At 31.1% G+C, this 21,570-nt stretch overlaps 2 protein-coding genes across 2 annotated transcripts; one reads left to right on the top strand and one right to left on the bottom strand.

Moving 5' to 3' along the window:
- The first annotated feature begins 6,085 nt into the window (after positions 1–6,085).
- Positions 6,086–11,716, top strand: LOC140863149 (novel plant SNARE 13). The gene is made up of 10 exons (XM_073266340.1): positions 6,086–6,478; positions 7,174–7,266; positions 7,512–7,605; positions 8,229–8,266; positions 9,100–9,197; positions 10,054–10,133; positions 10,202–10,258; positions 10,344–10,436; positions 10,757–10,831; positions 11,333–11,716. The coding sequence occupies exons 1-10, from the start codon at positions 6,399–6,401 to the stop codon at positions 11,438–11,440; spliced, it is 816 nt and encodes a 271-aa protein (XP_073122441.1). The 5' UTR covers positions 6,086–6,398; the 3' UTR covers positions 11,441–11,716.
- Positions 11,717–11,790: 74 nt separating this feature from the next.
- LOC140862842 (probable sugar phosphate/phosphate translocator At1g48230) lies at positions 11,791–16,193 on the bottom strand. The gene is made up of 9 exons (XM_073265881.1): positions 15,900–16,193; positions 15,000–15,355; positions 14,595–14,702; positions 13,814–13,845; positions 13,648–13,698; positions 13,012–13,073; positions 12,403–12,930; positions 12,249–12,325; positions 11,791–12,169 (listed from the first exon to the last, which is right to left on the bottom strand). Exons 2-9 carry the CDS (start codon positions 15,081–15,083, stop codon positions 11,993–11,995), a joined length of 1,119 nt encoding a protein of 372 aa, XP_073121982.1. The 5' UTR covers positions 15,084–15,355; positions 15,900–16,193; the 3' UTR covers positions 11,791–11,992.
- Positions 16,194–21,570: the final 5,377 nt, after the last annotated feature.

Below are 21,570 nucleotides of genomic sequence, written 5' to 3'. Positions count from 1 at the left end.
ATATCGTTATCTCGTATCAATATTATACCTGGGCACTGTTTGGCTCAAGTATAAATACTCCATGTATAACTTATCATATCCAATCACTCGTTCTTTTCATCATATTATTTATCTATATATTAATTATTTATTCTACATCAATCAAATCATTAATCATTTATCTTATATCAATCAAATCATTAAATTTAAATTACTATATTACCCCTATAAATAATATTATTTGTATTTTATTTATTTTTAAAAAGACAAAATAGTAATTTATCATTATTATATAAAATTTAATCAATCAAATCAAAATCAAATCAAATCAAATCAACAATAATCTATCAATCAAATCAATTACTTTATTAACTATAATTTTTTATTTATTTTTTATTACATTTTATTATTTATACATATACTATTTATCATATCACACGAACCAAACAGTACCGTGAAGTACGTAAAAGATTTACTGATATCTATCAAGCAAGATATAAAAGTTTTTGGAGATCGTTGTTGTCTACCAAATCACATGTTTCATCATATGCTGATTGAATGTCTGAAAGATCTAGAAGATCGTTTGAGTGACGATGAAAAAAATGATGTGTTTGATATTGTAAAATAGTGATAAACATTGACGTATATGGAATTTTGAATCTAGTAGATATTGATTTGGTTTAAATAATATATTACAAATCAATATTTATAGAAGAGCTAAAGAGCTCCAAAAGTCACATTGATACATATATTTTAAGAGTTTGGCATAATTGATTGGATTGAGCATTCAAATATAAACATTGACGTATATGAAATTTTGAATCTAGTAGATATTGATTTGGTTTAAATAATATATTACAGATCAATATTTTTAGTAAAGCTAAAGAGCTCCAAAAGTCACATTGATACAAATATTTTAAGAGTTTGACATAATTGATTGGATTGAGCATTCAAATTATATAAATAGTTGAAAAACTATTGATAATGCACAAAGATATTAATGAAGAAGCCAAAAAATTTTATTGTCTTATCGAATTTGATATCACTATCATAGCTCAATTGGTAGAGAATCTCCATATTATCTGGAATAAATAACGTGGGACAACGAAGCGCAACATATTGTTTGCTAATATATGTATTGAGAAAATTTTCAGAATATATAATCAAGACAATCTCGATCAAAAGAGATGATATGCATATCAATTTTATGATTATAAATATGTTGGTTTAGTTGATATATTTACCCCAATCAACTATTAAACCATGAAAATAAATGCGTCATATTTGAGTATATCTAAAAGATATATTGTAAATATTATGTCAATTGATTATATGTTGAAAGTTAATGCTTATACGATAAATGCATTACAATAAATCTGTTAAAAAGATTGTAAATATGTTGGAAATAAATTGAATCTTATGATCAATTATTTTGAGCAATGAGATTTTATGACGCGAAATTCTCATTTGTACTTTATTCTTGTAAAAGCAAATTTTACATAAATCCCGACCCGTCCCGATTCCCAAACCGTTCTCGTCCCGAATTTTTTCCGTCCCAAACTTTCGGGATTTTTCTCGAACCGATCAATTTCGGGATAGACAACTCTTTCCGGCGGGATTTCCGACCCGACCCGAATATAAAAATAATATTTTTAATTAAAAAAATATTTTTTTAATTTTATTTTTTAATATTTATGTTTTATAATTATATACCATATAATTTTTTTTATATTTATCTTTTTTAATATTAACATTGAGTTATACATTTTTATTTTGTTTTTTTTATTATTATGAATAATTATATGTTTTTTTCACTAATCAAGTAGTAATTTTAGTTTATTTGTAATGTACTAAAAATATGTTTTAGTTTTTTAATAGTTATATATAAAAAAATTTTAATTTATTTGTAATGTATTAAGAAATTGTTTGATTTTTTTCATAATTTTTTTAAATATTTTCATAGAATTTAAAAAAAATTTATTCGGGATTACCTTCTCCCGACCCGACGGGATCCCTAACATTCGGGGCCTGACACTTCTCGGGTGCGGGATCGGGAGAAAAAAAATATTCCAATTTCTATCGGGACGGGAATCGGGTAAGGGGGTTACGGGACGGATCCCGACTCGATTCCACCGCTAAAAATAGTATTTTCAACATTGAGGGGGATAAAATAGAAATTATAAGAATATTTTTAGATCAATCCCAATGAAATATTAAGTGAACATGACGTTCAAAGTTTAAATCTCAAAATATATTATTTGATCTTGTGTATAAGATCGTTTAACTTCATTCATGTTCAAGTTGAACAATGTATATAAATCGTCTTTAGTTACGAAGAACCCCTTTAAAGAAAATAAGTGAATATCTCAATGTGAAAATAATAATGGAGGCTGGTCGTTATAAAAGAATCGATGTCATGCAGGATCAATTATTTAAATGAATCCAATTTGGATTATTTTATTCTTGAAGAATAACAAGTATATAAAAGATGAGATTTCATAAATTATTTTTGTTATTATGCAAAGTGATGATTATTTTGAACTAAATTTTGTAGTGATTTTCAATAACAATGATATGTGGCAATATGAGCAAATTTTAGCAAAGTTTCTCAAAATATTTCAAACGGATTATGAGAAAATATTTGCACTTATAATGGATGCACTGATTTGATTGTGATACATATAGAAACATCATCGAATAATTTGATGCTCAAAATATTATTTTTGCCAACTTGATGAAGAAAAAAAAATTGGTCTTGAAGTACCATGTCTATGGCAAAATCAGCATCTGAATCAATTTTTGGCGAATAAGTGCACGAGATTGGAATAAGACGAGTTAATAATTTTAAGTGATGCTTGCAAGAGGGGGAGCAATCAAAATTGTACTCTTTTACCCTTGTCTATGATTTTTTTTCACGTGGTTTTTCATAACAAGGTTTTTAATGAGACAATTAATAAGTATCGCGAGATGTCGTACTCTTTTTCCTTAATTAGGATTTTGTCCTACTGGGTTTTTCTTGATAAGGTTTTAACGAGGCGCATCTATCGTCGGGAAGACATCCAAAAAAAATATGTTGTTGTATTCTTTTTCCTTTCGTTCAGATTTTTTCCACGGGGTTTTACTGTCAAGGTTTTAACGAGGCTGCACTTGAGTCCCGGTGAAGTTCCCAAGCATCCATCTTGCCAAATTAAGATTTTGACGAATCGATTATCCATGCAAATAATCATATAAGGGGGAGTGTTATAAATATATTATTATTCTTATAAATGATTATCCTTATTTATGTAGAATTGAAATATTGTGATCAAGATAAATATGCCAAGATAATATATGCAAAAATTTATATTATATTATTATTCCTATAAATAGGAGTGATTGAGTTTAATAAAAACTGCATCTGAGTATTGACTCATATGAATTCTATCTACTCGTGTCTCTTATTTCTCTCATGATTTATAATATATACATGGATTTTGACTATATTTTTAGTGATAAAAATGATACTCAGATAAATCTTAAATCCGATAAATCTTAAATTTGAAACTTAGTTATCTACACATTATAATTATAATTGGATATATTAAAATGAATTTCAAATGACCACTTTATTGGATGAACTTGGAATTCATCATAATTATCATTAATTAATATATAAACATGGAAGAAGTGTATTTGATATTTATGGTGTTACTCATCTAAACAATAAAAATACATTTAAAATACATGGGTTTGAAATACTTCTATTCAAGCACGACCTAAAATATTAAGTAAACTTAAAAAAGTCAAACTGAGGCCCGAGCCGAAAACGATAAACCTCATTAGGCCATGGCTAAATTTCACTTAAGTAACCTATATATTTAGGAATATTTTTCAAGCGCGTATGTCTCACAAATTTATATTCGTTAATAGGATTGATTCGATTTATATTTACAACAAAAAATAATATTTTTAATTGGTTGGTTCGAATAGGATATTCGCCTCACAACATTGACCTATAAAACACCTCATAATTTTTTCATGTATGATTAATTGAAAGAAATCCTAGTATTTCACACATAAAATCATCATTATCGACGGACATCACACTCAATGTACTAGATGTCAACATAAAAGTTTTTATGTATAACTGTATAAGTGAACATTTTTGTTATTATAATATTAATACAAATACTCGTATGCTATGATCTCATGAGTTAATTTTACGAGAAAGATTTCTTATTTGTTATGATCATACACAAATATTACTTTTTATCAGTTTTTATGGTGTTGCCTAGATGGTAGGGTAGAGGTGTCAAAATGGGTTAGACTCGTCGGGTTGGTCCGTCCCATCTAATGGTGGGTTGTGGGTTAATCACCCAAATTACATGTAAGCCCCTCGGGTTGGTCCGCTCTGCCTCTTAAAATAGATGGGTTGAGTTGATGTTTTCCCAACAACCTTAAAATTGGGCCGACCCAACCCACCTATTGATAGATTGTGATAGGTTATGGGTCGACCCGTCCTACCGGCTCATTTTGATACCACCAGTGGTGGGTGACCCACCATCTCGATTTTAAGAAGATTAGTGGCTCTATTCTGTGTTGGATAAAATCAGCTACTTAATTGGCTCAAACTCTCCAAGGCGAACAACAAACTGCCTAGTCGGACTCGATTTGTTTTAAAAAAAAATTAAATTTAAAAATATTTATAATTTTTTTTAACAAAATAAAACGGTTGGAACACATTTATGCATATTTTTTTGAAATAAATGCACATTAAAAAAAATGGTTGAAAAAAATACGATGAAAATATTGAAAACATTTGTGAATATTTTGATTAATTTTAGATACTATAAAATATTGAGAGTAGATACCGTTTGGGAACAATAGACAATTTAGAAAAAACACTTATGTTTTTTAAAAAGAGTTTTTTCAAAAAAAATTATGTGTTTGATTACAATAGTCATTTTTAAAAAAACACTAATTTAAACTCAAATAAGTTCTTTTTAAAAAACAACAATTTTTGGATTTTTGGCTATGTTTTAATTTTAAAAATCATCTTTTTAACATTTATTCAAACATTAAAACTGCTTCTGCCTTTTTAAATAAAAGCACTTTAAAAAGCTGGACGTATTTAAGTGGTTTTTTAAGCCAATAACTTTTGTATCCAAACGGGCTAACACTTTATTTTGTCTTATTTGAACCCCGCTTCATGTGTAAAAAATGTGTCAAATTTATTCACAAATGTAGTGCAAATAACAAAAAAATTGAGTGTAAACATCAACTCCTTAAAATATTTTATATATTATCATAATCAGTATCTTAAAAAATACCTACTAGACGTCGTCTGGGCGACTGCTTATATCCTAAGTGCTAGGCGGTGGTTGGATGCCCGCTACCGCCTAGCATTTTTTAAAACATCGTTTTTTATTTTAAAAATATTATTTTTTATTGTAGATATGAACCACGTCGTTCCATCTCATAAATCTATGTATGTGACACAAGTCGATCAAGTCTATACCTAAAATGAAAATTAATATTTTTTATGGATCCAATCGGATAGAATTTTCTTCTCATAGATTAACCTACCAACAATATCGTAGATTTTTTTTTATTTTACTATATTATTATAGTAGAGAGCCTTTAATTAAAATTTCAATTAATTGGTGAATTTTGAGATGAAATTACGATTATATCCTAATTTAATTACCAACAAACCAAAAGTATTAGACAAATTAGTCATTTATATGGTCTCTTTTTTTAGTCAATAGTTTTTTTATCTTATTTATTAAAATGATATCTCGATATCTTTGTTTGTATTTTTAAATTTTTAGATTAGATAGTTATGACTCTTAAATTTTGAATATCTAATTTATCATTTGATTTCTAGAAATAACATGAAAGTCAATCAAGATAAAAATTTTTTTTGTATATGCACCATCGCGTGCAAGAAACGTTAGTATTAATTAAAGTAAGATAACGTATATATATATATATATATATATGAAATAAGAAAAAAAATTCAAAACTTTGAATTAGAGTGAGTGATATACATCACAGGGGCATGAGTTTATATTAAAATTATATAAATATTAATATATACATTAATGCAGTACAGACTTACAACGCCTACGACAACCCACTTTTATCTGTCAACTTTTTCCCTGCATCTCTCTCTCTCCATCGGAGAACCCTAAACCATTTCTAATTCAGTTTTTTTAGCATCATTTTACCTACGATTTCTGTTTAGGTTTTCAAATTCTGCATCCCAGACCTGTATCCTGGCTTCTCTATTGCAATTATTTGCATTTTATAATCTGGGTGAAGCAGATGGTCTGAGAGGTTGCAGTTTTTTTGGGGGAATTGTTGCCGTCATTTGCCGGTGACGAATTTCTTCGTGTACGAATTATACTGGAGAAATATTGAGAGAGGGAGGCAGAAATATGGCCAACATGGAGTTGCAGATGAGCCCTCAGATGGAGCAGATTCATGGGGAAATTCGCGATACCATGCGTGCCCTTGCGTAATGTTTCATCTTCATGCTTTTTATCTGCAGCTTTGTTACGTGCATTTCTTTTGACATTTGCCTTTGTTTTGTTTTGTTTTTTTTAATTTAAGGCATATTTGGATGGTTGCTCAACTTTATTTATTTATGTTTTTTTTAAAAAAAAAATAACTTGGAAGATCTGTTTTTCTGTTTATGTTGTCCTTTGACGTTATCCGTTGCTTTTGAAAGGGATTATCTGATATCGATTGAACTCATCAAGTCCTCTTTGTGCTTCTGCTCCTCATCCTTTTTGGGACTGCATTATTAGATGGCTGTGTTTTGTTGGTGTTAGCAATGCCTACGGCCATATATGGCTGAATTGTATCTCCTACTCGTAGTGAAGCTTCTCAATGGTTGATAGTTGTTACCTATTTGGCCAATTGCATAATGAGGAGCTTATTCAAGTCGATTTTTGATGGTCTTCTTCTTTTACTTGTAATATCATGTTTTTTATGATTGGCGATTGTTTGGATGTTGGCCTATGGTTAGATATTTTGTTTTCGATGATAAGTTGTGAAAGAGTTCTCACTGTTTGTGAGGCTGGATGGACATTTACTTTTTTACTTTTTTTTTCCCCATCTGGAGAGAATTTTTTATGTTCTAGTGCAAGCTAGTCTTAGCAGTGCCACCTTATTGTCATTAAGCTTGACTGTCTCTCATTCCTAAACCAGAAATGGCTTTCAAAAGCTGGATAAAATTAAAGATTCCAACAGACAAAGTAAACAGCTAGAGGATCTCACTGGGAAGATGAGGGAGTGCAAAAGGTAATTTTACCTTTTATTTCTCTACTTTGGCTTCTTTATAGTGTTGTCCACTTTTGTATTGAGGGAGTTACACCTATTACGTGTATGAAATTTTCGTTGGAACACTTGTCTGATTCATCCTCACTTTTGGCTCATTTTTGAACTGTGGCTGTTAATGGGAGTTGTAGGGTTTATTTCTGTCAATCTTGTATGCATTATGCCTTGTAAACCCTTTGTTCAACTTTGATCTCGTGTTAAATGATTAGATTGATTAAAGAACTTGACCGTGAAATTAAAGATGAGGAAAGCAAAAATCCTCCAGAGATTACTAAGCAGCTAAATGATGAGAAGCAATCCATGGTAAGTATATCAGAAACTTGAATTCCTTTAGATTTGAAGGTTCTCAAGATTACTCCTGTATTGACATGTTGATTTTTTTAGTCATGGCATAGTTTACATTTTCAAGTAATATATTTCTTATCTTCTACAACATATTATACAGAAAAGCACTCTTAAATACTGAGGCAATTTTAATACTTCTTGCAAGCCAAAAAGAAGAAGTTATATTAGTTTCTTGTTATTTTTGCTCATGCTTAGGCAGCAGTATATGATAGAGGTTATGTGAGTGGGCACCATACTGCTGGATGTTACATTAATGATCATCATGGCGTTCTATTATTTTATTATACTCACAGCGGATAATGATCAATTTTGAATGGTGGAATGCAAAGCCGCTGTTGCAAAAAATGATTATAAATTGGTCTTCTAAAAGTTCTAAGTGGTTTATGTGGTCTTAATGTTCTGATGCATTATACTTTTGATTTTTGTCATGGGTCTTATGTCTTGAATTCATCATGTTTAGATAATTGTTTTAGACTTTTCGCAGCATCCTGATACCCAGAACACCTCATACTGATGCAGTTTTTGTTTTCTTACTCTTGTGAAGTTTTTCATTTTATTTCCTTTTTTATTTTTTATTTCAGATCAAAGAGTTGAATTCATATGTAGCCCTGAGGAAAACGTAAGCGCGTTGTTTCTGTTTTATTTAGTAACTCGTTGATTACAGTCGATTGGTGATCAAAATGCTGTCATTTTAATTAATTGTTGAAAACAGATGCGAGTTTGAATCTGCAGATTTTTTGTATTTGATATTTGGGTCTGGCTTATAACTTGTTGCTTTGATGCAAAATGTTATGTTAATTCCTAGTTCTGTCAGGACTCAGGCTGCTTATATCTTATCATCATAAGGTGGGATTATTGTAATTTTAGGTGAAAAACATATGTAGCCTGATGATAAATTGAACCTCATCCTGCATTAATCTAATTTTGAATTGATTATTTCCTTTTGGTGTTTATATTTCCCGACAGAAAGCTGGTTCTTGTCCTCCATGACCTTTAAGCATGATTTAAATCAAACCCATGCCACATAAGCACAATGCTTTTCCGTGCAGTTTTAATAATTTCAGATACTATTTTTTTTGGGAAGTTTCTTCTCTTTAACAATCGGTCAAATCATGAGATGTTCTAGATTTGATCGCATCCCTGGCCATTTTTTAATACTTGAAAGTTTTAGAGCATGAATACTCCTACATATGTTTCCCAAGGAGGGGATAATCGAGGAAAAGTGATGTTTCCCAATTACATTGCATTTGTTTTTCTTCACGTGCAACTTCAACGTAGACAAATTCTTCAAAGTAGGAAATAGTATTTGTAACTAGCTTGCTTGTGAAAGATTGCTTGTGAAATTCTGGAAACATAGATGTAATCTTTGATGTGAATGATCAGTTCTCCTGTCCATATCGTCTTTCTTTGCATTTTCTTCTTTACCATGTCTATCTTGCAATGGTGGTGCAGGTACATGAGCTCTCTTGGAAATAAGAGGGTCGAACTCTTCGATATGGGAGCTGGTGGAATTGAGCCGACAGCTGATGAGAATGTTCAAGTGACATCTGGTCCGTACCCTGTCTTTCTTATTAATTAATTGGATTGCACTCTTGCAATTACCTTCAATGAGGAAAAAGGGGTGAATGGCGCCTGCTATACTATTGTAGATAGATTTACTTATGTACAGACACGAACTGTTAATATAAATTCATCTTTGTTTTTCTTTTTTTTAAAAAAAAACTCTTGTTAACTCGGCTACAAAGCGCTGCAATATTGGGATATCTTATTCCTCTCTTTAGTGATATTGTTATCTTCAGAAAACTTTTTAAGTTCAAAATCTTGATTAGCTTTGATCTCGTGTCGCACAATTTTATAACTTGTCGATTCCATATGGCAAGCTTTTAAATCCATAGCCTCTGTCGGCTTGCTATAATCTAGTTTACCTTACCGCCCTGCTTATTTTCCTTTTTTTTTGCCCCATGACAATACCTCCCTGTGCTCTCATTTGGGCTCTTTGAAATTTTAAATCCATTGTTTGGCTGTCGTTATTATTTACTTCATGCTCATTTTTTGTTGAATCTAACCACTTCTTCCTAAAATATTATGTGTCCTGTCCTTGAGATACTTCATCTTAACTTTAGTTGATGCTTTGTAAATGAGAACGGTAGTAACACTTAGTCTCTGGTCTTCCTTTGCTTCTCGATTCAACGTTGAACCTGAATTGGTACTCTTATTACTGAAATCAGAGAGGCAGCTAAAAGTGCCATTCTACTTAATATAATACGCTGTGGTGATTACTTGATTTGATATGAATGTGATGCTATTGAACTGTAATCTGCATATGATAGTATGCAAAAAAAAAAAGTTTTCAATCACCTTGTGTCTTGCTGATATCTCACCTTCCATTTTCATGAATTAATATAGAAATGTCAAATCAGGAGCTTATCGATGCTGGCACACAGAGAATGGATGAAACTGACCAAGCCATTGAACGCTCCAAACAGGTAGATGAAAGTACATGGAGAATTCTTAAATATGGGTTGAAAGTTTTCTAAACTCTATGATTATTTAGGTTGTTCATCAAACAATCGAAGTGGGAACACAAACTGCTACTACTTTGAAGGGCCAAGTGAGTGAAGTTTTGTGCTTTCTCTATTTTATTGTCCTCGCTTATTTCATTGCCAAATCATATCTATCTTGTTGAATATTTGCAGACTGAGCAAATGGGCCGCATTGTCAATGAACTGGACACCATCCAGTTCTCTATCAAAAAGGCATCCCAGCTTGTTAAGGAGATTGGTAGGCAGGTACAATAGCTGGAATCATCAACCCTTTTTTTCTTTGAGTCTTTGACCATGTTACTTTTATACGACGTTATATGGTAACACTTTGGAAAATTTTATACAAAATGAAGCTGCCTGTCGGCCTGTGTCCACATGAGAGTCTATGGGTAGCTGCTATATGTGCAAAACTTTCTGGCAAATCTAAGAAAATTGAAATTACTTTGATATGCTGATTGGATTTTTTTAAAAGATGGTGGTCTAGTTTTAGTTTTTCTCACGTGCGTACTTCATTAGATTTTTCATTTTTATTGACTTTATTAATATCAAGTTCACTTGTTTTCCAGGTGGCAACTGATAAATGCATCATGCTATTTCTTTTTCTGATTGTATGTGGGGTTATTGCCATAATCGTCGTGAAGGTATTTTAATCTTTTCATTTTAAATTTGACATGAACATGATATTCATTTTTTCACCATCAATACAAGTAGGTCTCCATTTATGCTACCCGTGTCACGCGGCCATTTTTAATCAAGCTGACATCCGTTACGGTCGACATTCAATTAAAAGAATCTCCGTTCCAGAACCGTACGTGAGATTTTCATCTCATACGGCTCCTCCCTTATAAAATTTTAAATGTCAAGGCTTTTTTTCTTTTAGTTACATATGCACCTTGACACATCTTTAAGGCTCAAGGCAGCCATGCATTAAGCACCCCTCAGCTAACGAGACTATGAATGATACTTGAATTACCATGTAATTTCTATCCTTCACGTATGGCCTTACATATCGTATACTTTCGTTTTTTTTTTTTGAGAAGTTCTCGTGTACTTTCGTTTTTCAACGTGTATCACATTTGTTTTAGTTCTACTTTATATACTCTCCACGGGTATTGATTGCATGAGAGTTGTGTATTTTGTAGATAGTGAATCCCAACAACAAAAGCATAAGGGATATTCCTGGATTGGCGCCTCCGGCTCCCACAGCAAGGAGACTATTGTATGTAAAGCCGGCCCAGCATTTTTGGTAAATTTGTCATCGAAGGGTCACTATACCATCAAAGTTTTCACGAGTTTCCCTCATTTAACGCCGATATTTGTGCCTTGTGTCGTAATTTTCTTCAAATTCCCTACTTGAGATGTGCATATTTGTACGATAATTTATTCCATACATATGTATAGCATGAGTGGCTTGTTAATCTGTCCTTTGTTCTTTATTCGGTTCCCCTTGATTGTTGTTATTCTTCATGTATAATTGACGAGATGTTGAGTGACAGGAACAAATGAACATGACAATCTTGTTTTTTTATGCTCGATTCTTTCCCTTTCTTTGTGTCATTTTCAGGTTGCTAATTGTCAATTTCCTCTAATATAGATCAAGTATTAACAAGGCCTAGAATAAATTTGTCACCTTAAAAGTTATAGAGTCGACTGATGACTCTGGCACATGCAATGGATGTGCATTAACAAATGGCTACCAGTTAAAACCTCAATGCGCAAGGAATTTACAATCAAAATAATAGAAAAAGACTATAAAAAGCATGTATTTTGACGTATGGTAAAAAAAATGGAGTGGTAGTGGTTCATACATTACGACTACTTTGCTGCATCTGAGTTCTTCCAATATGAGACAGCCTGGACGATGAACTGGGAGGAACCAGGGGCGCCTCTTCGTCTGTTACAACCTCGTTATCATCATCACCAATACTGCTACCATCTGTTCTGTATACATCGGATGACTTCTTCTCGAACACCCAATCCTGAACCGAACAGGGGACCTAAGATAACATACAGTTGATAAAGCATTAAAGTATCGTGTTTTCGGATTCAATGTTTTACCTTTGTAATCCTTTCGGGAATGTTTTGAGAAGACTCCTTGACCTTCAGATAGTTGTACAAGACTACCCCACAAAGCGCTGCATGAAAATTTTATTGGTTGGAATGAGAGGCCAAAATTAGTGTTCAGTTAACGCAGACGCTGAGACACACTTACCAATCCCGTAGCCAATAATGTTCAGACCAGTGATTGTTGATTCTGGGAAAATCAGTGTTGAAAGGGCAATAAGTATCCAGTCCTTGAGAACACCGGCAACCCGAACCGTCACTGCACCAGTTCTGCCAATCACTAAGAAAATTGAGAAGTTCAACAGTAGAGCGCAAACAGCATTGGAAAAGAAGATCCACATATTAAACTGGATTTGCGATACTTCCATCCCAGGTTGCTCCAGAAAGTACCAAGGGACAAACAAAAATACAAAACTGCATGGCGCGATGTAGTATAAGCTTGTTATGGGGTTTAGAGTCAAGCCCTTCTTCTGTAGAAGGACTTGAGTCAAGACCAGTCTCAGAGCTTCCGCAAATATTCCCGTAACCTGATAAACTGTGCCAATCACGTTAAAATGAATTTCCCCATACGAGGAGACGACAACTCCAACACTGACCAAAACCATGTTCAAAAACACATCCCATCTTAGTTTGTCGGTACCACACAAAACAGCCACAGTAAACGTTGCCACAGGCACTGCAAGGAAACACTTTTACTTAGACTCGAAAAACATTAATCATGATATCAAATCATCCATAGGTTGTTTGTTTTGCTTACTAAGGGCCTTGAGCATCTGAATGAAAGCCACTGATATATGCAAGTAAGCGGTGTTACCAAACCTGTGGAAAGTAGGAGCAGTAGTCTTTAGTGCTATAGTTTCCAGGAATAGTTGATTCTATCAGCCTCTGTACTGTCTAGAAATTTAGCACTCTCTGGGATTGCATCGGTGTAAATAATTTTGTGATGTGTGATATTTTGACTGAGCTAAAAAGCATGGACAAGCATCCCAACTCAATGATACAGGGTAACGAAGAAGTAAAAATCCTAACAAACCAATTAATAAAATTCCAAAGCTGACGAAGTTGAGCTGAGAATCATAGGAATCAGAGCATTATGTTCAATGACAAAAGTTCACCAGGACTTTATACAACATTTACTCATCCATAGCTGACAATTTACAAAAGGAAACAAAAATCTTTCATTGTTCATGGACCATCATGGTAAGCATTAGTCCCATGCACTTCGATAACTAATGCATTTCTTTATTCCTAATGTTTGGTGGTCCAATCTCTCAGATTCTCTATTCTGTTCTCAAAAATTATTCCTTCATTTATGAGGTTCAAATGTCCTCACTTCAAAGTTTTGGATGTTCAATTGGTTTAGAATTCAATATTGTCACTGTTAAGTACGTACCAAAGACTTGAAGCGAAGAAGGCACTAATTGGGATCACACAGGATGCATATCTGCAACTCAAGAAGGGAGAATAAGAAGACAGAAAGAAATATTTATAGGAACAGAACTCAGAAGATTAATATAGAAAAAAATCGTAATAAATATTAAGTGGAATAACCCTCATACATGCGGAAAGTCATTTTAACTGGAGAAACGACCTGCACGAAATTCGGTGAAGATCATATAAGTAAGAAAAAAATAAATATAATCATCCAAAATTTGATATTCAGAGGAGTTTCCAGCATTTTGTGATGAGTTGTTAGACTGGGACAAAGAATTACTCCACAGCACTAGCCAACTGGACACCTTTGAAGGAACATATTTTAAAAATTGAAAATGTTTTGTCCAATATAATCATGTCCGATGCAGTAAAGCCATAACCATGATAAATGTGGATACATATATAAAGACGCGTGTGTGCATGCATATCAAATCAAACTTTCCTACTTTGGTTTCCTTTGCACTGGCATCCGCTTTTTCATTTTTCTCACGGTGAAACATGTTCAAGCATTTGCAATTGATAAGTAAAATGATAACCATTAAAGGCACAAGATAACTTAGGTAACCACACACCCTGATCCTAAGCTCAAGGTTCAAACAGAAGCATATGCATTATCAAAGTGAGTCCACTCTAATGAGTAATATTCTAAAATGCAGGAGTATGAAGAAAGTTATGCTAATAATATAATATCCGATATGAACTTGCATACTATTAAACAACATATGTAATAGTGCACAACTGCACAAGCAAAAATAAATGTTACATTTGATGCGGATTTGCCTTGTAGGTTTTAAATAAATATGGGTAAGATATCCATATGCACGCTCTTCTCATGACACAGCCTGATTTGGTGACACCAAATGATAAGAGAAAATTTTATGGTTAAAACGCAGAAGGTTGATGTACCTTGAAGACACGAATAAGGAAAAAAGCCACTGCACCGGAGAATCCCATATGTATCATAGTAAGTGTTATTGGAAATGGAAAGTTAAAGTATTTCGGAGAAAGAACCCACTGCAAAAGTAAATGTCGGTGCACATCAATAGCAACCAGGAGAAAGCATTAACAAATTATGAAACGAAAACGGGGCATGACAAATAACTAAAAAGTAAGCTGAGAAAGACAAAACTTGTGAAAGTATTAACAAATTATGAAATTAAAATCCATGATCAACATGAGAGTAGAAGCCATTTTGACTCAAAAATTGTATACTGAGGCTCTGTGGGTGTCGATCATAGAAACGGAACATTGCACATGTTTTACACAAGGGAAAAGAGCTGGGTGTCAGAAATGATAGTCAAAATCTAATACCTTGTTATATAAAATAACTCCAGATGAAAGTGTAATGTAGATTAGAAGGTAGAAATATGTTAAGATTAATGATCTATTTATCATTTTAACTGTGGTTTTCTGCAGCACTGGGTCCTCAGAAGGGTCAAGCTCCACTTAGGAATAAAAACAGGTGATCTCTAACATGCTGAACCAGAAATGAGGATATCAGAAGAAAGATCAGGCAGTGGTGATTCCACAATCATGGGCAATCTTCACAGTATCACAGATTTGCATCTGATCCTGTCCAATTGAAACAGATCCCAATCCTTAAATTGCCCCACTGCCTCAAACTTGTCCAGATTCAAAGGAAAGAAACAGCAGCCCCAGGGAGTAAGCTGAGAAAGACCAACGAAGGAGATTAAAAAATTAACATGTAGTGTCATGATTGAGAAATAAAGTGTACACAATATCTTGATGCACAATTTCAGGAATAATTTATGAATTCCATATTATCTTGCAACGCTTCAGTTGCCTGAGATTCTGAACATACCAAAAGAATTAATATTCAAGAATGAATGACAAAGATTTAAGACAATCAGCAGTCTCGAGTTGCATCACTGTGGCATAAATTAAACTGAATGAATGGTGACGAATTAGGCATAAGCAGAAAGTAACTAGTTTCCCGTTTCTCAACCTCAGCATTTTATCCCCAAAAGCTCTTACCCTCATACATCAGCCCACAAACCTTAGCAATACATTTTGCACACGACAATAAAGGAAAAAGAACTAGAAACCAAATCGCGTGAATCAAATCGAGGAAAACAACTGAACAAAGGCACGCAGCCACGCACACTACAAAAACAAAGAAATTGCAAAGTTGAAATCTTGAACCAAACCATGCAAATCCGAAGAAAAGGGGAGGTGGGTTCCGCGTTTTACCTCCTATATCGATAAGCAAACATCACCCCGAAATCAAGAAACGGTAAAAATGTCCGGGCCACTCATCCACCAGATGGTATGGATTGATGTATACCGTGTAGAACCGTGAATCAGAAGAAGGGAGGGTTAAAACTTAAAAAAGGGCAAAAAAGATTGGATTCGGAGTTTAGATTTGACAAAAGTTTGCAGTGGCAGAGGCAGTGGGTGAGGCAGCAATCGGCAGCAGAGCAATAAATGTGGAGTAATCAATCACACCGGGTTAGCGTGCTTTCTAGCCTTCATCCTATTCATACATTAAAAAACTCCTACTAATTTTAGATTAAATCGCCTATTATATTTTCGTTTTCCTAGTATCAATTCATTAATTTCATCCTTAATTTTCATTTCTTCCTACTTTCAATTATTTTTCATAGTAAACCTAACTCACTATGGTGCCATTGGGAGCTTGTTTTCCTTTTTGTTTCTTTGAAAATGATTTTGAAATAAAAATAGATTAACGATTATATTTTGATAGATAAACTATTATAAATTATCAAATTAATATGTGAAATATTGAAAATGATTGGATTGATATATAATTAAGTTATAAAATCAATTTTACTTTTAACTAAAATTATTTTTAAGTCTAACCTTATTGTTAGATTCAAATAGATACATATTTTATGTTTCAAAATATTTAAAGCATAGATTTATATTTATTTAACTTTTATATTATAATAAAAATATTTTACTCATTATATAAAAATACTAATTAATACCGGCAAACATAATATATAACAACTCATAAATTATATATTCAAAAAACAATATATATTAAAAATATTTATAAATATATAATTTTATTAATATAAATGATAATATTATAAAATAAGAGTAAATTCATTTTGTTATAAGAATTATTGATAAAATATCAAATTAATACATGAATTATTAAAAATTATTTAATTGATACATGATTAAGTTATAAAATCAATTTTACCATTTATTTAATTTTTTTTTAAGTCCAACATTATTGTTGATTCAAATAGATACATATTTTTGTTTCAAGACTATTTTATGTGTAAGACCGAGCGTTTGTTTTTTACCAAAAGTTATAGCTGATAGTCATGGTGCAACTCAATTTTTTCCAAACGGCATGGTTCGATCGCTTTACCAAGCAAAGACAATTATTGACCCAACAATCTTTCTCTCAATAATTTCATTTCTTGCAATCAATGGGAATCGAACTCATGACCTTGGTTCTGATACCAATTGTAAGACCGAACGTTTGACGCTTTATCAAAATTTGTAGTTGGTGGTAATGGTGCATCTCAAACCTTTTAAATTGCACTTCAGTCCAAACGTCATGGTTCGATCGCTCTATCAAACAGTGACAATTATTGCACCCCTAACATTATTGGTTACAGTTATAAGCATAGATGTATATTTATTTAAATTTTATATTATAATAAAAATATCGTACATATGATATAAAATTATTATAGATATTAACTATACAAACATACGTGTGTATATAACAATTCATAAATTATATATTCAAAAATAATATATATTAAAACAATATTGAAATAATATTTTTATTTTATTTATTTTATAATATTATCATTTATATTAATAAAATTATAATTCATCATAAATCAGAATAAACATAGTTAAAATATAATTTATTATATTTATAGAAATATTATAAAATATATAATTTTTTAATATTTAAATTTTAATTAAAAGTATAATTTAAAATCATGTAATATGTTAGAAATGTCTAAATCAAGTACAAAAATGGTTGGCATCTTAATCATATAAATCGAGATAATAAGTAAGATCCATGTGATGTTGTGTTAGTGCTCAAGCTGAAATGTTTAAATCAAGTACAAAAATGTTTGGCATCTTAATCGTACAAATCAAGATAATAAGTAAGATCCACGTGATGTTCTGTTGGTGCTCAAGATGTCGAATTTTTTCCAATGATATGTGTGTGTGTGTGTGTGCATTTTTCATTTATGTTATACAGATTCATATTGAAATTTTTTCGGATGAATGATATACAACACTTTTTTTTAAAAAAATTATAGTATAGTATGTATTTATTTTTACAATTTTAATCAATAAAATAATTTAAAAGACGCAATATGTATTTAATTGAATTTAATAACAATATCGAACTTAAAAGCAATTTAATTAAAGGCCAAAATTATTTTTTGAGTTTGATCATAATCCAATTAAAATTTTTCAATAGTTCATGTATTAATTTGACAATTTATCAATAGTTCGTGTACCAAAATAATGTTTACGTTTTTTAATGAACTGACTATCAATTTATTTCGGTACAAACCTACAACTCAGATTCCTTCTAACAGTCTGGAACGTAATGTTTGGATCAATAGATCGTCATATCCGTAATGAATCATTACACCAACTTGCAACTTAATATCAATCGAACACATGATATCAGCTCTCTTTATAATACAAGAACGGATATCTGGAAAAATTTCACCTTACTTGTACATGTATTGTCCTAATAATGCATTTAAGAGTGAAATTTTATCAATATATGTGTGGTTCTCTAAAAAATAATAGACCACACGCTACAATTTACCCTATGATTTGACATTTTCTAACAACAACTTCTTTCTACAAACTACAAAATATTTTTTTTTTCATTATAAGTAATTAATATTCGTAATAATTTTCACAGCAAAAGCTTTTCTATTCACTGCAGTTGTTGCGACTGGTAAAATCAAATTCAAACTCACAAGCTTGTAAGCTAACTAGTCTTGCTTCAACAATTTGTTTTTAAGTTTTAAAAACTTAAAACCATTTGTGTTTAGATTTAAAAATTTAGTGCTCAGACTTCAATTTTTTTAAATATTATTAAGTCACGAATTTTTGGGTCACTTTGCACACATTAAACAATAAAAATTATCTAAATTTTTTTGGCTTCTCTCTTGTGTTTCCGTGTTGGTTCTTAATTTATGTCCATAAATTATAATTTTTATTTTAAATGTATGTGTATTTTAGTAATTTTATATATAAAAAAAATATTAAGGGGGGCGGGCATTTGCCCCCTCTTGCCCCTTAATGGAGCCGCTCCTGACCACACATGCATTGAAAAATTTATACATTGAGATGTTACTTGAGATAGTGTCCGTACAAATGAGATCTAATTTATCGATGCTAGTTTCTCGATATCACTACGCCACTTTGAAACTATTAGTAATTGAATACGTGACATATATTTAAGACACCAGTTTATTAAAAAAAAAAAAAAAATGTTGGAGCTAGCAGTGAACTCAAATCCTTTAAACAAATTAGAGACTCAATGGGCAATTATTGGTTCCGATGCTATTTATTTTACTAACTAAAATAGTTTTGGTTCATATTTACTCAAAACTCAACGTGGGAAAACACTTTAGTTATTCACATTTACTTTTAAAATTTTTATTACAAATTGTATATCCATATCTATCAGGATTATCATATTTTAGTAATTAATTAATAATTATTAATATCTCACTTATTTTTATTCGTCGATGTAAGTTCCTTTTTTTTATAGTTCTTTTCCTAACTATAGTTATATATATTTCATATGTTAAATATATATTAATATGATACGATCGTTATCATTTTTGTCATTTTAAGTCATACAGATTATGTTATTTTTTTAAAACAAATATACTAATATAATATTACTTACTAGTTACTATGTTATCGTCATCAGTTTTTATTTCTTATCAAAAGTAGTAAATTAAAAAAAATTTATTTGTTCTCCAAAAATGGAAAAATGACCTCTCTGATAGTGACAAGTAGAACCATTGCTCCAAACGTTCTCCAATATTTATTCGTTTGGTTTGAATGATAGGATAAATAATATATAGATATATAATGTAATGTAATAAAAAATGATGATAAATATAGTTTTTGATTTGATTGATTAAATTTTATATAAAAATTATAAATTATCATTTTGTTATTTTAATAATAAATTAAATATAAATATATTATTTATAAGAGGTAATATAATAATTTAAATTCAATGATTTGATTGATGTAAGATAAATAATTAATGATTTGATTGATTAAAATAAATAATTAATACTTGAATAAATAATATGTCGAGAAAAACGTAAGATTGAATAAGATAAGTTATACCGAGATTAATATCATGACATGAAACATCAAACATCGATCTGAATTAAAATCAATGATATATGTCATTCAACATGATTTTAACATTAGATTTCGAAAACACAACTCTCATGTGGATCTCCTATTCGATTCCCTATGAAAAATAATATTTTTTATATCAAAAATATTATTTTTCCTTCTACATATGGATCGACTCGACCCATTTCACCGATAAATACCTGTCACAAAACTGGTCCTTTTGAAAGATGCATTTCACGAAGAGTATTATTATGCCTTGTGTCGTTGTCCTCGTCGAAAATTATCATGCAATTAGTAAACTAATAATTACCAATTCAAAGTGTTATTTGATTGAGAGTTGCCCGTTTGAACATGACGTTGACGAATTGACGATACATTTATTAGGGGTCCAATATTTACATCAAAATTTTTATGGAAAGTTTTCGAAATTTTAGGGCACAACATGCTAATGGATAAATCGGATAAAAACGTAAATTATTATATATTTGTTTAGGAAGAGTTTGTTACGACGAGGACTCGAATTTGAGATTTCATTCTGAATTCGAGGTTTTTTTTTATAAATCATCGGCTAACCAAACCACAAAATAATTGAATGTATATGTTGAGGTGATACGCTATGGATTTTTTAAGGAGGATATTGTGGTTTTTTTCCCCCTATAATCAGCTGAATTTTCCAACGAAAATGGCTATCAAGATTCCATTCAAGTCATCGAAACTTTTGTATTAGAGAAAGTACACATCTCGCAATCCCAATGATTGCCATAACAGATTATTTTCTCTTTTTTGGAATATATATAAACTTTTTAGAGAAAAAACCAAATGTTCGGTATCGTGTATCATGCCAAAAAAAATATTGAAATTATCGAAATTATGCGTATACCAAGTACTTTTCGATATAGTAATAAATTTAGAAATTTTAAAAATACATACGGTTTTTTCGATATAAAACAATATATAGTACCCCAAAATTTCAACATAATCGGTACACTAGTAACCAGTTATACTTACTAAAAATTTAACATACCTAAAAATTCAATGTGAAATATCGATCTACATTTTCTTGTACCATAATTTTCGATACGGTATACCACCTCCATTTTACATCAAATTATCTAAAAAAAAGACGTATGGATTCATACAAAATTATTTCGAAAGTAAATAAAATATTGATACATTTCTTTTCAATCTCGCTTGAAAAATATTTGAAGATTTGAAGTGGTATAAAATGGGGAAAAAGGAAAGAAAGAAAGAAATACATTCTATATATTCTTTATACTCAATGATTTTTGAAAAATGCTAGATGTTAGGCTGCGTTTACTTGCCTTGATAAATGAACGATAACATAGATAATACCAACTAATCCTATGTTTACTTGCAAAATTGAAAAATGGTATAAATTTTTAGGCCCGTTAATGATAGGATTGAGAGATGATTTTTAGTCCTAAATTTTTAATGGGATTATAAATATTATGGAGTGAGAGAATGAAAAAAAATCAATTATGCCATT

This window comes from Henckelia pumila, chromosome 4 (genome assembly GCF_033568475.1).
Source record: "Henckelia pumila isolate YLH828 chromosome 4, ASM3356847v2, whole genome shotgun sequence".
Taxonomy (NCBI): Eukaryota; Viridiplantae; Streptophyta; class Magnoliopsida; order Lamiales; family Gesneriaceae; genus Henckelia; species Henckelia pumila.
Note: the sequence above shows the minus strand (reverse complement) of the source record. Positions and strands in the feature narration are given on the sequence as shown.

Bases quoted from the DNA above. Each gene is read 5' to 3' on its own strand.
- LOC140863149 (XM_073266340.1), top strand. From the start codon at position 6,399: ATGGCCAACATGGAGTTGCAGATGAGCCCTCAGATGGAGCAGATTCAT. The intron at 10,259-10,343 runs GTGAGTGAAGTT...GAATATTTGCAG, and splicing joins CTACTACTTTGAAGGGCCAA to ACTGAGCAAATGGGCCGCAT. The intron at 10,832-11,332 runs GTATTTTAATCT...TGTATTTTGTAG, and splicing joins TTGCCATAATCGTCGTGAAG to ATAGTGAATCCCAACAACAA.
- LOC140862842 (XM_073265881.1), bottom strand. From the start codon at position 15,083: ATGATAAATAGATCATTAATCTTAACATATTTCTACCTTCTAATCTAC. The intron at 13,846-14,594 runs GTACATCAACCT...AATTTCGTGCAG, and splicing joins TCCTTATTCGTGTCTTCAAG to GTCGTTTCTCCAGTTAAAAT. The intron at 12,170-12,248 runs GTAAAACATTGA...TGTTCGGTTCAG, and splicing joins TTCCCGAAAGGATTACAAAG to GATTGGGTGTTCGAGAAGAA.